Source organism: Octopus sinensis, linkage group LG3, assembly GCF_006345805.1.
Source record: "Octopus sinensis linkage group LG3, ASM634580v1, whole genome shotgun sequence".
Taxonomy (NCBI): Eukaryota; Metazoa; Mollusca; class Cephalopoda; order Octopoda; family Octopodidae; genus Octopus; species Octopus sinensis.
Genome location: NC_042999.1, coordinates 139,031,905 through 139,055,853, shown reverse-complemented (window position 1 = coordinate 139,055,853; position 23,949 = coordinate 139,031,905). Strand labels below are relative to the sequence as shown.

The 23,949-nt window shown below is 36.6% G+C and overlaps 1 protein-coding gene across 1 annotated transcript in view; it reads left to right on the top strand.

The window, feature by feature from the left end:
- The window catches only part of LOC115209822 (galectin-4-like), a 69,881-nt gene that overhangs the window by 8,966 nt on the left and 36,966 nt on the right, over positions 1-23,949 (top strand). The window contains 1 exon segment of the mRNA XM_036501381.1: positions 18,858-18,988. Coding sequence (XP_036357274.1) covers positions 18,858-18,988 — 131 coding nt within the window.

Sequence of the window (23,949 nt, the reverse complement as noted above, 5' to 3'; positions counted from 1 at the left end):
AGGTAAAATCGGACAGAACTTATGGGATGACCTGATATCCAAGTACTGGGATTACAGTAATTGACTAATCTCCTCCCCTCCAAATTTCTGTCGTTGTATCTACGTAAGAAACTATATTGGGAAGAAGGAGGACACAGGATGACAAAATCGAGAGAATGCTGGGATTGACTCTGCCATCATTCTCTCCAGGTTATATATCAAGCACCATCAAATTCACTCGCCAACATCTCTTGTTCTTGCAGTGTTGTTATTTTGTATTAATTATTACTTGTTCTATTTAGCCCTAGATCGGACCATATCAAATGCGCGAGATGTCAGTGAAAATAGCTTAAATGGGTTTTACATGCACAATATCGACACGGTTTTCCGACAGCTTACCACTATTGTACAACATTTACATTCATATTAAATATACCAATCATAAAAGCACTTGTTCTTGCCCACGGGATACAAAGGCCTTAATTTGGGAGTAATGTTTAATGAGAAATATTGTTCAAACCTTTCTCAAAGACATTAACAAGAAAGTGAAGTATATCGCAATTCCTTCTCCAGAATTGAAATCGCATCGATATCTGAACCTGCAACGTGCTCCACTCCTTTTAACAGTGCTCATAGTCTAAAATGTAATTTATTTTTCCAAATAAGCGCATACGAGGGTCTGTAGTAAGACCTTTACTTCCTAACCACATGATTTCAGATTCAGTCCCACTGCGCGGCACCTCGGGCGAGTGTCTTCTAGTATAGCTCTAAGGCCTTGAATGGATCTGGCAGACATAAACTGAAAAAAGCTCATCGTGTATGCGTGTGTATTTTGTATATTTGCCTCTACTACCACGTGACAACTGTTGGTTTGTTTACGCTCACCGTAACTTAGCGGTTCAGCTCAAAGTAACCGATAGAATAAGTACCTGGCTTGATAAAAAATAAGTACTGGGGTCGATTTGTTCGACTAAAACCCCTTCAAGGAGGAAACCCCAGCATAGCCGCAGTTCAGTGACTGAAATAAGTAAAGACAGAAAGAATAAATGATGTCAGATATTGTTTTAACCTAAAAATATAACCACCTACATAAAATGTCAAGTCTTAGTGTCCTTATTACTGCAGAGAAGTTCATGAGATGTTTTATTATTTTAGTTTGTCACCCACATTTATTTATTTGACAACGAAAAGGAAGGGAATGTGGCGAAAAGACTTCTCGCCTTAAAATAAAACAAATTACATAAGGAAAAAGAAGTATTTTCACTTCATTTAAATTCCAAACTGCCCACGACTCAGTAAGTGCTTCCTGTTTGAAAACCATTATGTTATACAATTGCAAATCTATTTTATGCAAATACAAAATAGTTTCGGAAAAGAAGCTATTTTTATCCTACAAGCTTGTCAGGAACGAAGAGATCATTTTCAAAACATCCCGTAGTAATTAATCTCGTGCTAATAATTTTTTCTACTATAGGCACAAGCACTAGTGTAGCTTAGGTGGTGGGTGGAGTCAGTCCCGAATGACATTTTTAGAGGGGCGGCACTTTTCCTCATGTTGTAGGCTGTTGCTATAGGCAATATGTATTTTTTGTGGGGTCTGGGAACGGCAAACGGAAGGACCGCTCTAGTTACCTTAGTGGGCACAAGGCCTGAAATTTGAGGGAAGGTGGCCAAACGATTACACCGACTATAGTACTTGACTAGTACTTGTTTCATCGACCCTGAAAGGATGAAATGTAAAGTCGCCCTCAGCGTAATTTGAACTCAGAACGTAAAGATGGACCAAATGACGCAACGCATTTTCCTTGGCGTGTTAACGATTCTGCCAGCTCACCACCTTCCCGTGCTAACGGTAATAATTGTTTCAAATTATGGTACAAGGCCAGCAGTTTTTAAGAGGTAAGACTAGTCGAAACCATCGACTCTAGTACTTAAACTTTATTTTATCAGAATCTAAAATCCTAAAAAATGCCGCTAAGCAATTTGTCCAACATAGTAATGATTCTAACAGCTCGATGCTCTCAAAATTAACCTCGACGAGATTTGGATTGAGGGCATAATCTTTATACTGCAGGGAATTTCTTCCGGCGCGGTAACGATTCTGCCAGCTCGCCACCTTAATAATGATGATCTCAAATTTTGGCATAAAGCCAGCAGTTTATAAGGAGGGGATAATACCTATTTCTTTACGACCCACAAGGGGCTAAACACAGAGAGGACAAACAAACGGATTAAGCCGATTATATCGACCCCAGTGCGTAACTGGTACTTATTTAATCGACCCCGAAAGGATGAAAGGCAAAGTCAACCTTGGTGAAATTTGAACTCAGAACGTAACAGCAGACGAAATACTGCTAAGCATTTCGCCCGGCGTGCTAATGATTCTGCCACCTCACCGCCTTAATAATAATAATAATAATAATAATAATGGTTTCAAATTTTGCCGCAACGGCAGCAATTTTGGAGAGGGGATGTATCGATTACATCGACCCTAATGTTCAACTGGTCCGTAATTTATCGACCCCGAAAGGATGAAAGGCAAAGTCGACCTTGATGGAATTTGAACTCAGAATGTAGAGACGGGTGAAATACTGATTAGCTTTTCGTCCAGTACGCTAACGATTCTGCCAGCTCGCCACCTTAATAATATAATAATAATAATAATAATAATAATTGTCACTGACTCCTATTCATAAATACAATAGACTTGTGAAGAACAGGTCACAAAAAAATATATATGAAGATGTATAAAAATACCAGGTAATCAGAGCTGTTACCCAATATAATGATTCATAATTTTAAAGTTACGTAAAATAATTAGATGATTATATAATAACTGATATAATTTCAAGAATTGTTTAAAGACAGATGAAAATGACAGTGCAACCCACCCACATATGGATACGAGTTCTCCCACATCTCCGAGGCCCTTACTTTCCCATGTATATGTAATGTTCTATTTTCGAGCGAATTGGATTGGGTAGGAAGAAGCTCAATGTCTTCTGTATAGTCTAGGACTGCTGATACGGCTTTTATCGGCAATATATACCGTGTTTTTCTATCCTCCCTGCATTTCTTTACAAAAACTTACACTTCCTCAAAGACGTTTTATTCTTGCATATCCTTCAAGAAGTCCACCAGTTCTTTGTTGGACACTCTCGTTATCGTAACTTTTATGATTTCCAAAGAAAAGGCGGCCTTTTTGATCTTGGATTGTTTTTCTTTTTCTTTTTTTTTTTTCAAAGGAGGCGTGAACTTCTCTTTGTTTTTCATGTTTTCTGTTTAAATCTGTTTTTCCGTTTGAGATATTTTTGTTACTACTTTTTGTTTTTACTACTCCCCACTCCCGATAGCTTTCTCCTCGTCATCATTACAAGAGAACTGAATGGTCCTTCTGGTAGGAGAGGTGATGTCGGCTTCTTAGACCTCATCTTCCTAGTCACCTCTTGGCACAGGATACAGGACCTTCCCTACTGCCGTTTCTGATGTTCCGATCGAGAGTTCTTTGAAAACTGCAGTTTCTGTGGCCTATTGTTATTGTTGTAATCGCTGCTGCTCTTCTGCCTTCGATAGACTTTGAGTAGAAATCCCTCAAACGACTCTTAGTATCATACATGTAGCAGCTGGGTTTTCTGCGTTGCAGCATCTTCATTCCTTTTCTTTCTGCACTTCCGATGGGGCACAGATCTAAATCACGTTATGGCATTCTATATCCATATAGATCCCACCTGTTCTTAGATATCGTTCTTAGATATCTCGGCATTTATCACCTGCTCATATTGCACAACAAAGTGACAATCTGCCCAGGGACAACGTTACCACCAATATCCTCATCGTTACCCTTGTGTTATCCCACTCCAAGTATTGCGGTACGAGCTTCTGCTTAGGTTTGTAAGATACCAATTCAACCTACTTTTCACCTCATCCTATCTTTTGAATACTACGCATAATTTCATAGCTTCTATCTCGGCCAAAGGGAGACATATTGTTACACACAACAGCCAGGTACAATTCCCAATAGTGAGTCATAAGTTCCAATTCAGTTAAGAATCTATGGACACTTCAAGGTTTCTTTATACATGTAGAGTGTTTTTTTTTCTTCTTGATGTAGATATAAATGGCTATATTTATATATATATATATATATATATATATATATATATATATATATATATATATAAACGGCTGTTAGACTTTGCACCTGCTCAAGATTCCTTTAAAATCATTTATACCAACTTTCTCATCTATTTGGATTACCGCTACATAATCATCATCCGCATATTTTGATATCCTCATTGATTTTAATACGGAAATACAACCTCGCAAGTACATTTGTGTATTTATATATTTTTATATCTTGTGTATATGAATGCACCTACGTACTTGTAAAGTATCCCAATGCTTTGAAATATATTGAGTGAATATGAACACTGACGTTTGAAATTTGTTCTCTCTTTCTTACTCTTTCTCTTTTACTTGTTTCAGTCATTTGACTGCGGCCATGCTGGAGCACCGCCTTTAGTCGAGCAAATCGACCCCAGGACTTATTCTTTGTAAGCCCAGTACTTATTCTATCGATCTCTTTTGCCGAACCGCTAGGTGACGGGGACGTAAACACACCAGCATCGGTTGTCAAGCAATGCTAGGGGGACAAACACAGACATACAAACACATATACACACACATATATATATATACATATATACGACAGGCTTCTTTCAGTTTCCGTCTACCAAATCCACTCACAAGGCATTGGTCGGCCCGGGGCTATAGCAGAAGACACTTACCCAAGATGCCACGCAGTGGGACTGAACCCGGAACCATGTGGTTGGTTAGCAAGCTACTTACCACACAGCCACTCCTGCGCCTTTCTTGGTTATATATAAACAATTGCAGCGTGAAATGTTTTTATAAGCTATTTAAAAACACACAAAAACCGTTAGATTCACTTCAATATTTTAATTTAATTTGTCAAAATATTTTCGTCGCTTTGAAACCGCGACCTGTTCACTGACAAAATTCTGACGAAAATATTTTGACAAATTAAATTTAAATTTTGAAGTGAATCTAACGGTTTTTGTGTGTTTTTAAATGGCTTATAAACACCTTCAACGCTGCAAGTGATTTTGTTTCAGCACACGATCTCATATCAAGTCACTTGCTATGTAAGTACATCTCCGTAATATATATATATATATATAAATATATATATATATATATATATATATATATATATATATATATATACAGGCGTGGATGTGTGGTAAAGAAGCTTGCTTACTAACCGCATAGTTCCAGGTTTAGTCCCATTGCATGGCACCTTGAGCAAGTGTCAGGCCAACCAAAACCTCTTGAGTGGATTTGGTAGACTGAAACTGGAAGAATCCCGTCGTGTGTGTGTGTGTGTGTGTGTGTGTATGAATATATTTGTGCGTGTCTGTTTGTCCCCCGCCATCGATTGATAACCGATGCTGGTGTGTTTATGTCCCCGTAACTTAACGGTTCAGCAAAAGAGACCGATAGAATAAGTACTAGACTTACAAAGATTAAGTCGTGAGGGAAGATTTCTTCGACTAACACTTTTTAGGCGGTGCTCCAGCATGGCCGCAATCAAATGACTGAAACAAGTCCAAAAAACGAATAAAAAGAATACATCCATACATATATATATATATATATATATTATATATATATATATATATATATATATATAATGAGAAAAGAATAAATTTCAACCAGTCCTTTTGTTCTAAAATTTCTGTGAATAACCCAAAAATAAACATACACCCACACACATACGCCTACACACCCACTTGTGTGTGTGTAATGTATGTATTATGCTGTTGCAATGAAGTTTGAAGTTGTTGTTGTTCAATGTTGAGCACCATCATATGCATTTATCTCGCCAGTTAGTGATCGAGACGTACATAGTGGCCACACGTGTACGTAAACATTTACATAAGTGATATATAATATGGTGGATGTTAAAAATATTTTCTGAAAATTTATCTGGCTTCAACTGGTAAAACCAGTCTTAAATCGAAATCAGAATTTACTTTTATTTCTAGACGTGATCATGAATGGGGATGAATATAATGGCATGCAACACTCACGAACACACACACACGCACACTCACAACATCCTTCTAGTGAGAAGAAAATATTAAATTTCGAAGGAACATTCAATGCCATTTTGCGATTTATGATGGCATGTACTTGTTTCAATATCTTTTGTAATAAAATTTCTCTCTTTAATTACAAGTAAATCAATTATTCTATCAATAGCTTAGCCATCTTATAAGGCAGCGAGATGGCAGAATCGTTAGCATGCCGGGGAAAATGCTTAGTGACATTTCGTCCGTCTTGACGTTCTGATTTCAAATTCTGCCGAGGCCCACTTTGCATTTGATCCTTTTGGGGGTCGATAAAATAAGTACCAGTTTAGCACTGGGGTCGATATAATCGATTTATGCTTCCCCCGTATTTGCTCGAGTTGTGCCAAAATTTGAAACCAATATATTACTCATCTACAGCTGTGAATATAGCTGAGGTAATAGAGCCAGACTTAGTGACATAAATGTTCTCATTAAATCTGAAAAGCTAGAGAAAATTTTGAGTACAGCACCTGGAGAAAGAAGTGACTGACCTTCACAACTCTCTTGCTACCAGTGACGGTTCGTGTATAGGAATTGCAGCACCCCCTATTTCCACTCGATATTATAACATTCAATATAACGACTCCTTTTTTTCTTTCATTCTGTCTTTATACTTGTACATTATATAATCCTTAAGCTCAATGTCAGAAGCCATCCCCTAGTTTATGAAAAAAACACAAAAATCCTTGCATAGAACTGTACACTTTACAGTTCCAATGATGCTATGTTTGGCTGTTGTGCGCATGCTCACGTATCCGAGATAGGAAGCTTCACGTAAGGGAGGGAGAGAGCACTGCGTGAACGACCGTGCTGGGTGAAAGGTAGTGTTTCTTTTTGACACCGCGTGTGTTGTGCTTAAAAACGTGTTTATATTCTTGAATGTGATAAAGTGTAGATCCTTCCAGATTCAGTGTTGCTGCCAGGATTTGAAAAATAAGGCACATTTCCACCACCCCAACCCCTTATTTTGTGATTTAGGGGGGATTTTTGAAAAACAAGGGGGAATTTGCAACGGTATTCAGTGAACAAATTAAACACACGACCCGGCAGTGGCTAAAACGCGAACCGATCAAGTTTAAGTATAACGTTTCTTTTTATATATTTGTTTCCTTTTACACAATGGCTAAAAATTTTCTGAAGCAGCATCCCTACTAATTTTATCTACGAGCCACCACTGTTTGCTACACCTTTAGCCTGAATAAATTTATTGCAGTCTTCACGCATTCTAAGGCAGTGGGGTTGATGGAATCACTAGCGAGATGAACAAATATCTTGCAGTGACTGGTTTCAATCCCCAGGAAGGAGTCCGCTCAAACTTCAAGAGGTTGCGAGGTTTGGGTTTTAGCTAGGGCCCCACCAGATTGTTACAGGCTCCTCTTTGAGTCTCCGAAATCTGAAACTTACTTGTACTTGCAGCGGCATTCGCCCAGGGTAGGCTGAGCTGACTCCTAGCAACGAGTTCACTATGTTCCTCACGAATGCTGACCACATCCGACGGTCGGCCATAACGTTCCAGCAGACAAAGTAATGTAATGCTTCAGTCTGCGGCCCAAATTTCTAGCTTGCAAATTTGACAAATACCCTACTGGATGAGCAAGCGCATCGGATAGCGCGGCCGCCATAGCAATAGTCGTCACTCGTTGTTGAGGTGTAAAGTTCAGTCGGAAAGCAAGTTCACATGTGATCCCTGCATATACACTTTGGGATAGTGTGATCCGTAGCAGCTCATCTTGCCGTCGATTGTCGACCTTCGCAAAGGATTCGCTAACCAAGCCACCGCCGATTATCAAAGCAGATGAAACCTGAAACAATGTACCTGTTGTCCTCCACCTCTTCTAGGCCCTGCAAATAAGTAGTTGTCTGCAATTGTTTCCATAACATTCGACATATTGGATAACAGGTTTTTGTTTGGTGTCGTAAGAGAAGTTTCCTCTTTTAAGGATACACGCTGTCGCGTGTTTCCATAAGATGACGGTATATGCCCGTGCAGAAGTCACATTTGAAGAATTTGGTGAGGACAAGAACCAGTTCTGGAGTATACAGAGCAGGTGACAGATGAAACATCGTCAGAACCAGCCACCTCGGTGACTGAAGTGATCAGCGAAGTTCGCAGACTCGGCAGTATTTTGCACGTAGAGGTAGGAGTCAATAAGATAAGCTAGACAGGATTTTTGTTTCAAGTGTTCAAAGTGAGTTTGTAGCAAATGTGATAGTTTTATCAGCAGGAGTGCTAATTAGGGTTCAGTTGCTTCATTGGTGGCAGATAAAGGGCTACAAAGTTAGAAAAGATCTTCTTGGCAAGAGACGATGGTTTCTGTCTTTAAACATATAAACAATTAGTTATAACATAATTGGTATTCTATAGTTAATTACTACAGTAACTTTAATCAGTAAAAGTATCGTGTTAAACCGTGTTTTCACAACAGAAGACAACTGGACTCGATAACTGACAAGCAGTTCAAAGTTTTGTGTTTACGAGTTCTGTATATCCTGCCACGATTAGGTCTAGTGATTCACCAGTCCATCCACCAATTTCGAGTGGGAGGTAAAGGTGATAAAGGATGCGTTGCTGATATATTCGAGTTAAATTAAATTTTTTATCCAATGTGGTAATCTATAGGCATAAATTATATCCATACGTAATCTCAGGTCAGATGTCAATCCTTATCAATCAGAGCTGCGTTAATAACGTTCCATTTTTACCATCTCATATATTCAGAACGACATTTCATACGGGTGGGTTGCAATTTGAGAACGATCTGTTTATTTTGTTTTAACATATCAAAGGACTACGTCCAAATTCCTCGTTAACTAGTGTACCCACGTTTTACATAAGGTCAACTATGTCACATAACAACAATTGTCATACACTTTACATGGCTTACAGTGAATGTAAAAGCGTTTGTCTGGAAGGCGGCGAGCTGGCAGAAATGTTAGCACGCCGGGCGCAATGCTTAGCAGTATTTCGTCTGCCGCTACGTTCTGAGTTCAAATTCCGCCGAGGTCGACTTTGCCTTTCATCCTTTCGGGGTCGATTAAATAAGTACCAGTTACGCACTGGGGTCGATATAATCGACTTAATCCGTTTGTCCTCTCTATGTTTAGCCCCTTGTGGGTAGTAAAGAAATAGGTATTTCGTCTGTCTTTATGTTCTGAGTTTAAATTCCCCCGAGGTCGACTTTGCCTTTTATCCTTTCGGGGTCGAGTAATTAAGTACCAGTTGCATACTGGAGTTGATCTAATCGAGTGACCCCCCCTCCCTCAAAATTTAGGGCCTTTTGCCTAGAGTAGAAAAAAAAAAGCTTTTGCCTGGCTATATACAGCACCTGAGACTGCAGCAACAATTGGGTCATTGTTTTCAACTATACTAACCTCACTAATCTGAGAAAGAGGGTAAAGGTTGTAGATGTTGTCACCACACACACACACACACACTCTCTCGCGAAAAAAAAAAAATCAATCCAGACACTTTAGCACGAACTGATCCTTGAAAGGTAGAATTGTTAGAATTGTCGCTCAAAATGCATGCGTATTTAGTTACCAACCGTTACATTTCTAATTTCTAATACCACCAAGGTCAATATTGCTTTTCATTCTTCGATAAAATAAAGTTTCAGTCAAGTAATGAGTTGATGTAATTTTCCTAGAAAACATTTTAAATGTGAATTGAAGATTTTCTCCCCTCCATACACACGCAAGCATGTATCTGACTCATATACTGTTCACTTTCCAGACATTTGTACATTACTGCATATACTTTATACGCGCTTTTTACAATAATTTCATTATTATTATTATTACATTAGACAAGAAGCGCCAACATTATTTTAATGCATGAACGACACTCGGAGCCTGATTGAGACCCCTAAACACGTAAACAATTTTGGTGCCTCAATGTATATGAAATTCAAAATATAAACAATAATAAACCATAAAATAAACTTTTATTTTTCAAAATGAAACAAAACTAACAGTAAGATAGAAATTAATGTTTATTTTTGTGTACTTCCACTTTTTTTATATATGAAAAGTTTTCTCGTTTTTTAATTGCAAAGTCTTTGATCAGATCTTCACTATGACACCATAATCACTTCGAAATTACATCTCCGATCATTTAACCCTTTAGTGTTCAGATTACTCTGTTAAATGTAAAACTTTTCCGCTCAAATTGTTTTGAATTAATCATGCATTATCTTATAGCATTGAGGTTTCAATGATGTGATTGTTTATTTTTAGAATGTCAAAGTAGGTTATGTGTGAGAGGCTAGATATTCCCAGTTTGAATATAAAACATATAGAATATTTGGGCCAGATATGGCCGGTTTAAACACTTCGAAACCTCATTGAGCAAGTGAATTCTTCTGTGTCGTAAACCATTTATCATCTCTGTGGTGCCCCTTCCCTTTCCCTTGATGCCCTAAACACGTGCTTATTTTGCTTGATTATTAATTCAGCGCTGACAACTCTTAAGACATGTAGTTCTTACAGAAAGACGGAATGATCATAGATGAAATGCTTTCAGTATAACTGGTTAATCAAGGCTATTCTGGTGTCAAACGCCTACAACTCTCAGCAGGGCTTAGAAAATGCCATGATAAGAGATATAACTGTTTCCCAGTAATTCTTTACACGTGTACTAGCCTGTTTATCCAATAAGCCGTTAATACTGGCAGGTTAGAGGAATAAGATCTTACTACCTTTCGTTTATAAAAACATTTTGATACAAGCACAAGGTCAAAAACTTAGGTGTCGCGCTTATATAATTAAATCAACTCCAGTACGTAACAAGTACGTAACAAAGTACTTATTTTATCGACACCGGAGATGATAGGCAAAGTCGGTCTCGGAAAAATTTAGACTGTAGAAATGTTACGTGTTTGAATCCGGCATGGAGGAATGTATATACAACTGTCGGAGGTTAAACATAGTGTAACTATAAATACGTGCAATTGTGATTGTGTGGTTAAAAATTTCACTTTGCAATCACATAGTTTCGGTTTCAGTTCCAATGTCCGGCTCCTTAAGCCTATGTCTTCTACAATGGCCAGAACTGACCAATGCATTGTAAATGAATTTGGTAAACAAAAAATGTACGAAAGCCGTGTGTACATATGCTTGTTTGCGACTGTCTCTCATTGCTTGACAACCAGTGTTGGTTTGTTTATATTCCGATAACGTAGCAGTTCGGCAAAAGGAAAACCTATAGAATAAGTATCAGACTTTAAAATAAGTACTACGGTCGGTTTACTCGACTAAAACCCATATTACGGTATCCTAGCATGGTTCCTGATCAAAATGACTAAAACCAATAAAAGGATATACACCCTTGAAATGGGGTTAATACTCTAAAAAATTACCACATGATTCCAAAGAATGTTTTGCAGCAATGTAACAGAGCTGACATTTTGTTATAACCTCTGAAGGTTACTACTTTAAGTGAACAGGGAAGCCCTTAAGTAGTCACTCGATCTGATAAAAATACTAGCTAAATTTCTCAAATTACACCTTACCCTTAGAATTGCAAGTGGCATTAGGTGTAGCAGTCTGAGACACTCCAACAGAGATGGGATAATCAGGAATAAGATTTCTCTCATCATTAGTCTGATCAGTCAAGGTTGACCTGGGACTGAACAACTATCACTTATTCTAATAGTGGTGCTTTACAGCTTCATGTCTTTACAGTCTCATGTCTTTACATAACATGGCCCGGTTTATGTGGCATATATGTTCCCCCAGCTGAACGGGATGTCAGTCCATCGCAGCATTACTCAAGAAACAGGAAGAGAGAGTGAGAGAAAGTTGTGGCGAAAGAGTACAACAGGGGTCACCACCAACCCCTGCCGGAGCCTCGTGGAGCTTTTTAGGTGTTTTCACTCACTAAACACACACAACGTCCGGTCTGGGAATCGAAACCATGTTCCTCCGACCGCAAGTCCGCTGCCCTAACCACTGGGCCATTGCACCTCCATTCATGTATTTACATCCTGGTTTCAAATTCTTTTAAAAACATGTCTTTTTGTCTTTCCCAATTGCAGTGAAGTACTGAGAATAGTAATTTTCTATGATATCTTTATCCTCAGATGTTAGAGAGTGTGAAAAATCAATAGAGTACAGCATTGGAAGTGGATTAGCAGAATTGGTGAAGACTTTGGCAAAATGCTATGCAGTATTAGGCTCCTTTGTAATGTATGTTCAAATCCCACCAAAGTAAATGCCAATCCCCTCACTTAAAACATTTGTAGTCTTGCATCTAGATTAAAAAATTAAATATATGTATTAATCCATTTCATTCCTCTTTGTTTTCCCTCTCATTACCCCTCCTTTGAATATAACATCAAGATTCTTGTATTGATGTTATTATCAGCTGCATTGCTCAAAATACTGCAGTTGAACTTTATTTTGGAAAGTTGCCTACCTTAAACAACTGATGGTGCAATCTTGACATAACTTGGCTGAATGAAATTTACCAAGACTTCACTGACCAAATCAATAATTATTTGTATGTGTGTTGGTTAGGCTGATTATAGAACTGTATCGACAAAATTTGTGTAGTCACAAATATCTGCAGTGCAGAGAAGAGAACATTTTGGTGTAAGGTGACCTCTCTTTCTCCTTATATTACCAGTCTCCCTCCCTTCTATATCCCCCTTTTGTTTTGTTTTTTAATTTAATTTTTTTTTTTTTTGTTATCAAATACCACCAGTGTAATTGAGTTACATTCCTGAGGGGATACTCAATTTCACATTTGGGTTAAACCCCAACAGTGGATAAGTCAGGTTGTTAAAATTTGGCATAGTATTGTTTAAGTAGAAACTAAATCTGAGTTAAGTCAGCAATTTCTTTTTTGTATAACTAGATTGTTTGACCTTTATTCATTTATTTGGTTGGGAGTGGAATCTTGGACTGATATAAGATATCTACATAGAATGTAGACTAAATACTTTCACCGAATTATCTTTTGGTCAAATTAACTTTTGGCTCAAATTCATTTTAAAATTTGATAAGTATTTGGTAGAGAGAAAGAAAGAATAACTTAATAATAATGGAGAGGGGAGATTAAAATTTGAATTTTGAGAGAACATTCTAGACTGGTCTGACGTGTTTTACTTACAAGTAATGGTAGAAACAGTACTATTTTTAATTAACAATACTATACTGCTACTGATGTAGTTGGCTAATTATACTGGCTTCTCTTACAGAATCACCTTCAATAAAGTCTTCTCTAATTCAATAGATCTATCGATTTCATTATTTATTATTGTTTTATATATTTTACAATTTTTCTTTCTAATGAAAGATCTAGGTTAATTTATTCTTATGATAAACATTTTAAAATGAGTTTTGTGGACAGACAACAGTGTTGTAACATGGCCACAAACCCAAGAATTAAAACAAGTAAAAGAGTAAATGTTTCGTCCTGCAAAGATCATGGATGTCCCTTGTCCTTCTTGGACAAGCTACTTAAAAAAACATAAAGCTAATACAATGTTTCATCCATCTGGTTTTATGGTATAAATTCTGCTACTGTCAACTTTGCCCTTCATGGCTTTGAGTCTAGTCAAAGAAAATCATTCAGCTTAAGGATCTGCACAACCAAATTTTGAATTTTGCTCTGTGTCACTAATCAAAACATGTACACTGGCAAGTTGCTTTCATTTTGTTTTTTGTTTTTTTAAGCCATGGTATTTGAAAGAATGTTATATTTTCTTAATCACTCAACTTCAATATTTCTAAGTATAGCCTAGATAGTCCTTTATAAGCATTTCCTTGAAATACTTTATTTAGTAAATGAACTTCAGACTTGTTGAAGAAGATTAATCTCTTCATTACTCACTGGTAAGGAACTAATCAAGCTGTGTCACTGTCTTTATCAGTCTCACAGCATGGTAGGTTAGGTGTGTTATCTACTTAAGATAAACAAGTTACCAAACTATTCAGTCTGTTATTCTACTAAATATCAAATATACTAACATCAAGAGACATTAACACTGAAACCAGAAGAAAATTATTGAAAAGTTATATGTCCCACTCTGTTACATGTAGTTGAAACAGACATTAATTATCAAATAAACTGCATGGTTTTGAGATGTTAGTATAAAGAAAATTTGCTATCATAGACCAGGCACAAAATTCATGATGAAGCACTAAAAATGGCAAAAACTAAAGACATTTTGTTGGACACATTTGAGTAAAAAATGGTCTACAAATATTACGAGAGAAGGCAAAATAAATGGGAAGAAAGGAAGGGAATTACATAGATGGATAATATGAAAAGTTGAACAGAGGTTAAATATAATAAATGTATATAAGAAATAATAAATGCGCCCTTTTAAAGCCTTGCCAGGCTCATGGGCCCGGTTTCCCAGTTTCTATGGCATATGTGTTCCCCAGCTGGACAGGATGCCAGTCCATCGCAGCTTTACTCACTTTTGCCAGCTGAGTGAACTGGAGCAATGTGAAATGAAGTGTTTTGCTCAAGAACACAATGCGTCGCCCGGTCCGGGAATCAAAACCACAACCATACGATCATGGTGCTGACACCCTAACTACTAAGCCACATGCCTCCACATAATAAATATATAAGGACAACAAAAGAAAGATCAGGATATAACCCATGATATTCAACCTGCTTAGAACAGATGATATCTGATGGCGGTGATGATTCGGCCATCAAAAGATTGTTCTGTGTCAGAACATTGAAATTTCAATTTCAGTTTAAGCTTTTGCTAGCTTAACTCTTTCGTGTCCATTTTTCATCTGAATATTGTGTTTCCATGAATTTTGAAAAATCATGAATTTCAAAGGTTTTAATAAAACAACAAACTACTCCATTATTAAGTTGCCATTTGGAACATAGCTAAAATTTTGTACATATAATTATGACACATTTTAATTTAAATATAAACACTATAAAAACAGTAAACTATCTGAAACAACTTCTAGTTCTGTAGTACAAAACTATCAAAAGGATTGATATTGATTTCTATCATTGGAACAAGGCTACAAATTTGGAGGTTTTACCCAGCTCTAATGCATATCTGTACTGTCCTTTTATTGACGCTCAAGAAAGAAGATAAAGTGTTGTGGGGTTTAAACTGTAAGGCATTTAATCTGGTACTCTACTATTTCTTACATTCCATAACTCATTGATATTAGCAATATTGGCATTATTTACATTACTTACATCATTTACATTTGACAGATATTTGTCCTCATCTTGTTTGTCGTTAGCACAATGTTTCGGCTGATATACTCTCTAGCCTTCATCAGGTGTCATGGGGAAATTTCAAACCTGGGTTCTCATTCCTAAGGTATTTTTCGATGTTGTTGTTGTTATTATTATTATTATTATTATTATTTATTCAGATCAATGCCTGGAATCAAACTTGGAATCTTGGGGTTAGTAACCTGCGCTCTTAATCATTATGCCATATGCCCATGGTGTAGTGGTTAAGAGCATGGGCTTAACCAAGATTCTGAGTTCAATTCCAGGCAGTGACCTGAATAATAATCATCATCATCATCATCATCGTTTAACGTCCACTTTCCATGCTAGCATGGGTTGGACGGTTGTTTGAAATTTCCCCAAGATACCTGATGAAGGCTGGAGGGTATATCAGCTGAAACGTTGTGTTAAAAACAAACAAGATATTTTTGCAGAATATATCTCCATTATCAAAATATATTCAGAATGTCATGTCCTCAACTGTTTTCATGACATTTTAGATTGGCATCTCATCCTGAAAAATATTTATATTGGGCTGCATCTGGCAAAATATAATACCGTTTTCTGATAAATGAAACAGTGCATGTACAATTACTTGTACTATTCAAATATACAAGGAAGTACCTGCAATCTATTCAAGCCTAAAACATATTAGCTGATAGCCCAGTACCTTAGCACTCAGCTATTTTGTCTATAACCTATATGATTATTTATTTGATGTGTTTGTTGTTGTCTTATTATTTACTTACGATTTAAACAGGATGCAAGGGAGTACCCATGTTGATCATATGTTCTCTGCTACTAATCTAATGCAGGACAGTACCTATGTCCTTCATAAATCACTGGTCAAATTATTTTTAAGGGTGGTCAATGTGAACATCTCTGAGTCAATTTCTACAGTAAAAAACGTAATTCCAGAAAGATAATCCCAGGGAACTGGCATTCTGAGGAGGAAGTATAATGGTTTGTGTGGCATCTGATGGAGATGAGTATGAAGGCTAAAAAAGAGACCAATATGGCAAATTAACTTAGATAGAAATGGTATGTAACTAGCTAGCTCAGCAGAGCAAAGAGTGTAGTAGTGAAAGTGATAAAATTGACAGAATGAGGTGACATAACACTTGTAGACCAGGGTTTGTAGTGAATCAGTAAGCCTTTATCAGCCATTATGATGAGGTTACTTTGAATACTGATCATCTTTAAGGGGTTTCACAATCAGATTTAAAGTGTGATAAAGTTAATCATTGGCCAATAATGGGCAAATAGCTGAGAAGGCATAGTATCAAACAACAGACCCAAAAGTCTTTTCTTCAAAAGTTATACCGACGTTTTGCTGTCAATTTGAACTTTGATTTCAAATCGTGATGATGGCCAGAGACTGAAGCATAATGGATATGCATATATTGAAAAATGTTTCAGATCTAAAGATAAAGCTGAAAAATATATAACCTTGGTTACTCATTTCATGCATTTAGACAGTTAATAATGGGGCATTTAAATATTGAAGTTACTTTATTCTGTATTTTCTTAAGTGAACAATAAGGAAGCAGTTGACACAGCAGAGGAGAACTGTCAGTTTTTTTTATACTTGCTATCTAATGTCAGTGCTGAAAATGAGTTAATTTCAGAGATGATTTCATAAAATAATTGCCATATGTTTTAGCAACGGATTGCTATTTTTATAAATTATGTAGGAAATATGACACAGAGAGAAAATTTTGTGGAAGTTAGTACATATTCTGAGCATATGTCCTTGACACTGTGAGATATAGAGGAAGGAATCAGATGCAATCTGAAAGAGCGGCTGCTCATTTCAAGTCAGCTTTGATTGCACTCCAATTATGGCCTTTTAGTATATCTATGACTATTATCCAAATTATCCTTCTTTAAGACAGTAGATTATGATTTGAGGGACATATGAATGCTATTTCTAAGCTGAGCAACTACTTAAAGCCTCAAGTGACCATCCAGAAGGTTGTATATGAATAATTATGACTGGACTCCTTATAATAATAATCATCTTTTAATGACAGATTTCCCATGATTATATTAATTTTGATACGATGTGTGCTTGCATGTGCATACTTGCACACATGTAATGTTAAATTACCTATCAAAGGTGCTGGACAACAGTTCAAACAGCACTGATATGTTGTTACAGAGTTCAAGTTCTGTGTGACTTACCTACCTTAATTATCAAAGCACCTGTTCTTAATTATTTTTTGAAATCAGTCCTGATGAAAAACAATTAAAAAACATTCCAGCTGAGGCCATCCCAGATAACCTTTTTCTAGAACTTCCTGATTCAGTGAGTTTTTTTCATTAAGACAGTAGGTGTGAGTTGAAATTTAGCTGCTATTTTTATTTGTTCAAGCAACCACATCATCACGGTATTACTGATTGGCACAGCTCATATTGCTAATTCTTGATTGGCTCAGTGATTGCAAGAAAGGACATTTATCTCCACAATTCTTCCAACAGAAAGCAAATATATAAAAAAAAAACCGCCCTCTTTCATGCTAGCTTAGAAATATTAAATCAATCAACATAATTTTAAATTAACATGGTTCAAAACTTAAGTAAAAATTCACTCTCTAACTCTGTAAGAACAGTGTAGTGAATTTACACTGTAATGTATATATGTTATAGTTTTGTGGTTTCATTCATTAGACTAATGAATGTACTCTGCCATAGCGGAGTACAGTCTTCTAAAATTTTTGTCAATCATATCAACTCCTGTACTTACTTCAGTCTAGTTCTTATTTTAATGATCTTTAACCAAATACCAAAGCACATTTTCTTTTTTATGGCTCTTCAACTGTTTGCTTTTCAGTTATTTTATGTTTTATTTTGTGTACGATGCATACACTTCTAGCTTTTGCTGTCTTTCCTTACTTGACTTTTTGATTGACTTATTGTTGCTTTCTGGTCCCTCTTTCATCCTTTTTCTAACAAGTTGTGCATCTGAGTACTATATACAATAAGCTCATCATCATCATCATCATTATTATCATCATTGTTATTATTATTTGCTAGCATAACTGTTCGCATGCTGGGCAAAATGCTTAAAGACATTTCATTTGTCTTTATATTCTGATCTCAAATTCTGCCAGGGTCAACTTTGCCTCTCATCCTTTCAGGATTGATAAAATAAGTACCAGTTGAGTACTGGGGCTGATGTAATTGACTTGCCCCTCCCTCAAAATTACTGGACTTATACCAAGATTTTAATTTATTATTGATTTAGATGATATACAAAACTGTTCAGTCAGTAATAAAATTATATTCAGGTGCAAGGACAAATGTCGAAGAGAAGACTTATCATTGATTGCATTCAACACAGTATATTGCTATTATTTATGCTATCAGCTTCTGAGGAATTTGAGCAGAATGAAACAAATACACTGACTGCTATTACACCAAATTTCTTCTATTTCTCCTAATTTTCCTCTTTCAAATGTGTCATAAATTTTATATTAATTTTCTGATATTTTCAGTTGATTTTGGTTTCAAGAAAAAAGGTCCTAAAAAACCTGAACCTGAACCGGAATCAGAACCAGAATCCAAACCAGAATCCAAACCAGAACCAAAACCAGAACCAACCATGTCTTACAGTCACACTGACTTTGTAAGTATCAAATTTTAACAAGTTCACTACTAACATAATTTAGTGGTGTGTGTACTAACATATGTACACACACCACTTACACACCTAAAAGGCCAAACAGGCAAGTGAATTTCTTTATAAAGATTTCAGCCTTCTGGTACAGTAACCAAAATTTCTTTTTAAAATTAAAAAATGTTTGTCATCCAAAATGAAACTCTTTATTCCAGCTTTATGGAAACCAACAGTATAGTTGTAGGAGCTGATGCAGCCTCAGATCTTCATACCAGTTCATCTGTATTGGGAAATAATTCATATCAATATACATCATAAGATCTCATCTTAGTGGATAGGTTCATGTTAACGAAATCACATAACAGTTGACTGGTTTACATGATGAGGTCAGATCTTAATGAACCAATTTACATAATGAGGTCCCATCTTTACTGTGAATCAGTCACATTGTGTGATCCAAGTTTAAATAAAAAAAAAATTTAAGAGAAAATTCAGTTGCTAAAACAAATTATATTGAACACACCTTACTGGCACATGTGCTGGTGGCACATGAAAGCAACATTTGAGCGTGGTCGTTGTCTGTGCCGGTGGACTGTCTCCTATGTAGGTAGCATGTAAAAAACACCTTTTGAGCATGATTATTGCCAGAATTGCCTGACTGGCCCTCATGCCGGTGTCACATAAAAGCACCCACTACACTCTTGGAGTGGTTGGTGTTAGGAAGGGCATCCAGCTGTAGAAACTTTGCCAGATCAAGACTGGAGCCTGGTGCAGCCTTCTGGCTCACCAGTCCTCAGTCAAACCGTCCAACCCATGCAAGCATGGAAAGTGGACATTAAATGATGATGATGATGATGAATACATAATTTCTTTCACTGACTTCTACAGTGAACGTTACCAAAACCTGATGCAAGACATAACACCAAAGTACTAATCAGACATAATTTCAAGTTGAAAGAATGTGGTACTCTGCACCAGCAAAAATCAAATCAATATGAAAGAAGTATGAAGAGGAGAAATATTTCATGATTTAGTTGAAATTTTTCTTCATGAAATTTTCATTCCCAGAGATCTATGCATGACATATCAAATATTTACTTATGGTAATCTAATATAACTTAATTAAATGTAACATAAGTGTTATGTTTGTCAAGACACCTACTTGTAATAACTATACCCATGTCTATGCAGCTTTTTATTGAAAGCTAATACCATGGAATCACTTGATTTAAGCCATCCTAGCAACCTTTCATAATGTGACTGATAGGTTCATAAACTTAGATGCACATGCACTTGCTTAATATCTCGGGTTAAAATGTCCAGGCTGTATATATAAGTCTCTGAATTAGTTAACTGTCTTAATTATGGCATTAATTGTCCATCAAATATGCTACTAACAAGAATATATTGACACAAACAACTGATAATAATGACCAAATTGGCATAAACTTAGCTTGTCCATATATTGATATATAGCAACATATCCCCATATTTTATACACTTTAACATGATATGGTCTTAAAATCTCAATGAGATTCTAAATGGATATGAACAGTAACAATTACAAAACACAGGTGTTTGTTGCCTGGCAACTTGTTTACTGTGAGCCCTGTTATCATTTACAATATCTATCAGGCATTCCCATTGTATTGCTTTAGTATTATCTTAGTTTGGGGGATGGTCTTTTGTAAAGTAATTCATTTCCTATAGAATATTTGTGATTAAGGACTGGCATTTTCTTTAGATGATTGTATTCAAGCAAATAACAAAGGGGAAGTTTTATCACAATTTATCACATTTTATGACTCATATTATCAAACTGAAGAATTCTTAACAAAATACTGGTTAAATTGTTTCAGCCCTATCTAGGGTTTTTGCTTCACACTTACTTTATATTTAAAGGGCTTTAAAGGTTTATGTTTGTGTATGAGTGTTGATCACTTACTAGAAATAATGTCCCACTTAACAGTCTACAACCAATTCATCCTTGGTTGCTGCTATTTCACTTAGACTGCTTATATCTTTTTAAGGGTTTAAATTGTATAAATCCCATCTCTTGAAGCTGACAGAGTTGATGATGTCATTATTCACTAAGATACTGATATGGGTGTTAATACATTTAGTTGAAGGTATCTTGGGTCTGCTTTCTTTAGGAACAAGGACTGTTCTCAGAATAATTATTCTCTAACATCATGACTACATTTAAATCCAGATTTACTAAAAAATTTTAATGTTTGACATCTTCAGATCATTTAAGATTGGCAAATTATGCAATTTTTATAGGCTAAATGCAACTTATAAATAACCTCTAAACAGTGGTTTACTGAGCAGGCTTAAAAGCAATCGTATCAGCCGGAAATGGTAAAGAATTCAAGCTTTGACATAAACTTGGAGTAGTTTACGTACTGTAATTAATCTTGTTGATAATTAAGAGTAAGTAGCACTCTCACTTGATAGAGATCATAGTATTCAAAGAGTGTTGCAAGAAGAAAAAAAAAAACTAACACATATTGTAAAGACATAAGAAAATAGTATCAGTGATCAGATCATTTATCTATAACAAGACTTTTTATAGAAAGGTGACAATAAAATCAAAAGGAATAAAACATTAAATTAACTAAAATGAATTTATCCTGATGCAATTGTTTTATGATCTTAACAAACAAGTGTAACTAAAGATCATTATCACTATCATCATCCTTTAACATCTGTTTCCCAATGAAATTGAATAAATGAAAAAGGAACAGGAAATTATGGAATGATCGTCATTACTTTTTACTTCATGTTAGAAGCACTGAGAAAGCTGTAGGGTGATGCACAAGCACTCAGATTTGAGTGCACTGCATCTTATAGCAGAAACATCTACAAGCTAATGAAGTTTATTGCATAATTTCCTATTCCTTTGTCATTTACCTAATTTCATATTATCCTCTGTATCCAAGTAATGATCTATTCTGAACCATATGCATTATTGAGTTCTAACACAAGGTTATAGACACACACACACACAAAAAGATAGCTGGACAGAGAGAGAGAGAGAGAGTTATGTATCTAGATACATGAATAAGGGTTCAGTGCTTTATAAATCAGCACTTACCAAACAGTTTTCTAAATCTCTGTCCATTCACAGGATCTTTAAGCTTCCAGACCCTTCTCCTCCATGCTGGTTGTCTTCTGGGCATCCACTTAGGGTTAGGGTACATTGTTATGGGGTACATTCTTCACCCTGGAAGGTTTTGGCATTTATAAGCAGCCATCTTTTCCTTTTTCTGGCGAGGATGCAGTCAATTTGGCTAGTGTGTCTGCCAGAACAGTAGGTGACTAGGTGACTGGCAGGTTTCTGAAGTTAGTATTGCAAACCATAAGATTATTTGCATCGCAGAACTCTAGCAGACTGGTTCTCTCCTCATTGCGGGAACCAAAGCTGTAGCCTCCACATACGCCATGGAAACCCCCTGTATGTTGTCCAACATGTCCATTGAAGCCACCAGCCACAAAGATAAGGTCCCTGTCATTCGTCAATGAGTTAATCTGCAAGAGGATATCATAAAATCGGTCTTTCTGTCCATTGGGTAGCCCTGGCTGAGGGGCTAGGCCAAGATAATGGTTGCTAACCCATGATGAAGCACTAATCTAATCTTAAGTATTCTGTCGCATACTCTGATTACCTCAATTAATTTATCCACCCATTTCTCTGCAAGAAGTATACCTATGCCCCCAACCCTGTCAGTGTTCCCTGCCCAGAAAATCTTGTACCTGTGTTCTTTGCCTGTGAGGAATCTTGTGGACCTCCTCTCTACATTACTTTTTGGAGGCAGCACATATCAACACATCTCAGTGTGCCGACATTGAGTGCCAACCCTGAGGGTGTGAGAGGCATGGGCCCATGAGACCCTGGGATGGGGGACAGCAGCATCATGTACCTGAAAAGAAAGCTTGTATTTGGCAGAATTCATAAACAAACAATAGCCTTCAATTCAACCTGCATACACTACACTATCATACTTTTGCACTATATGATCACTACCTTACATAGGAGATAAACCCTAAGTAGGGGTGGAGATGGCATAAAGCCTTTAGAAGTGTTCATGGGAGACAACCAAAGGATGACTGATGATAGGAACTTCCGGTACAGGTGGAGGGAGTGGGAGGCAAATTTAGATGAGAGCATCTTCTGGATACATATTCCTGAGGCAGAGGTATTAAAAAAAAAATTGAGTCGGGGAATCCAAGTGCATGTGCTAGTTTATATAGAGTGGTGGTGGTGGTAGAGGAAGAAGTCTTGGCAAAGCAAGTGGTAATTGATAGAGAGACAGACAGACAGACAGAAAGACAGTGAGGCCGAGAGAGAGACAGTGAGGCCGAGAGAGAGAGACAGTGAGGCACAGAGAAAGAGAGACAGTGAGGCACAGAGAGAGAGGGGGTAGTGGTCAGAACTCGAGATAGAAAAATATTCTTTTGGGATTTGTGTAGCATAATTTAACGAGACAGCAAATGTTGATAATAGTAAAATAGAATTGAAAATCTGAGTTTTCAGTCAGCCAATCTAAGACAAAATTACAGAAATAAGTAACTGTGTGATAAACTTCGGATCAACTGGAACCCTCATCATCACAACTGACTGAGTGCCACAAAAACAATAAAATATGAAATATGATCTATAATTGTTTAATTGTTAGTCCAACTGAATAGGTTTTGTTTTGCTTTGAGCTCTTTAGAATCAAAAGTTTTAACTATTATATTTACTCTCAGAATTTTTCTCTGAGTTCTTTCTACTAAGTTCAAAAGAAGCCAGACATTACTTGTCAGAACCTGTAAGCCCCTGAGATGAAATATATATATCATCATCATCATCATCATCATCGTTTAATGTCTGCTTTCCATGCTAGCATGGGTTGGACGGTTCAACTGGGGTCTGGGAAGCCAGAAGGCTGCACCAGACCAGTTTGATCTGGCAGTGTTTCTACAGC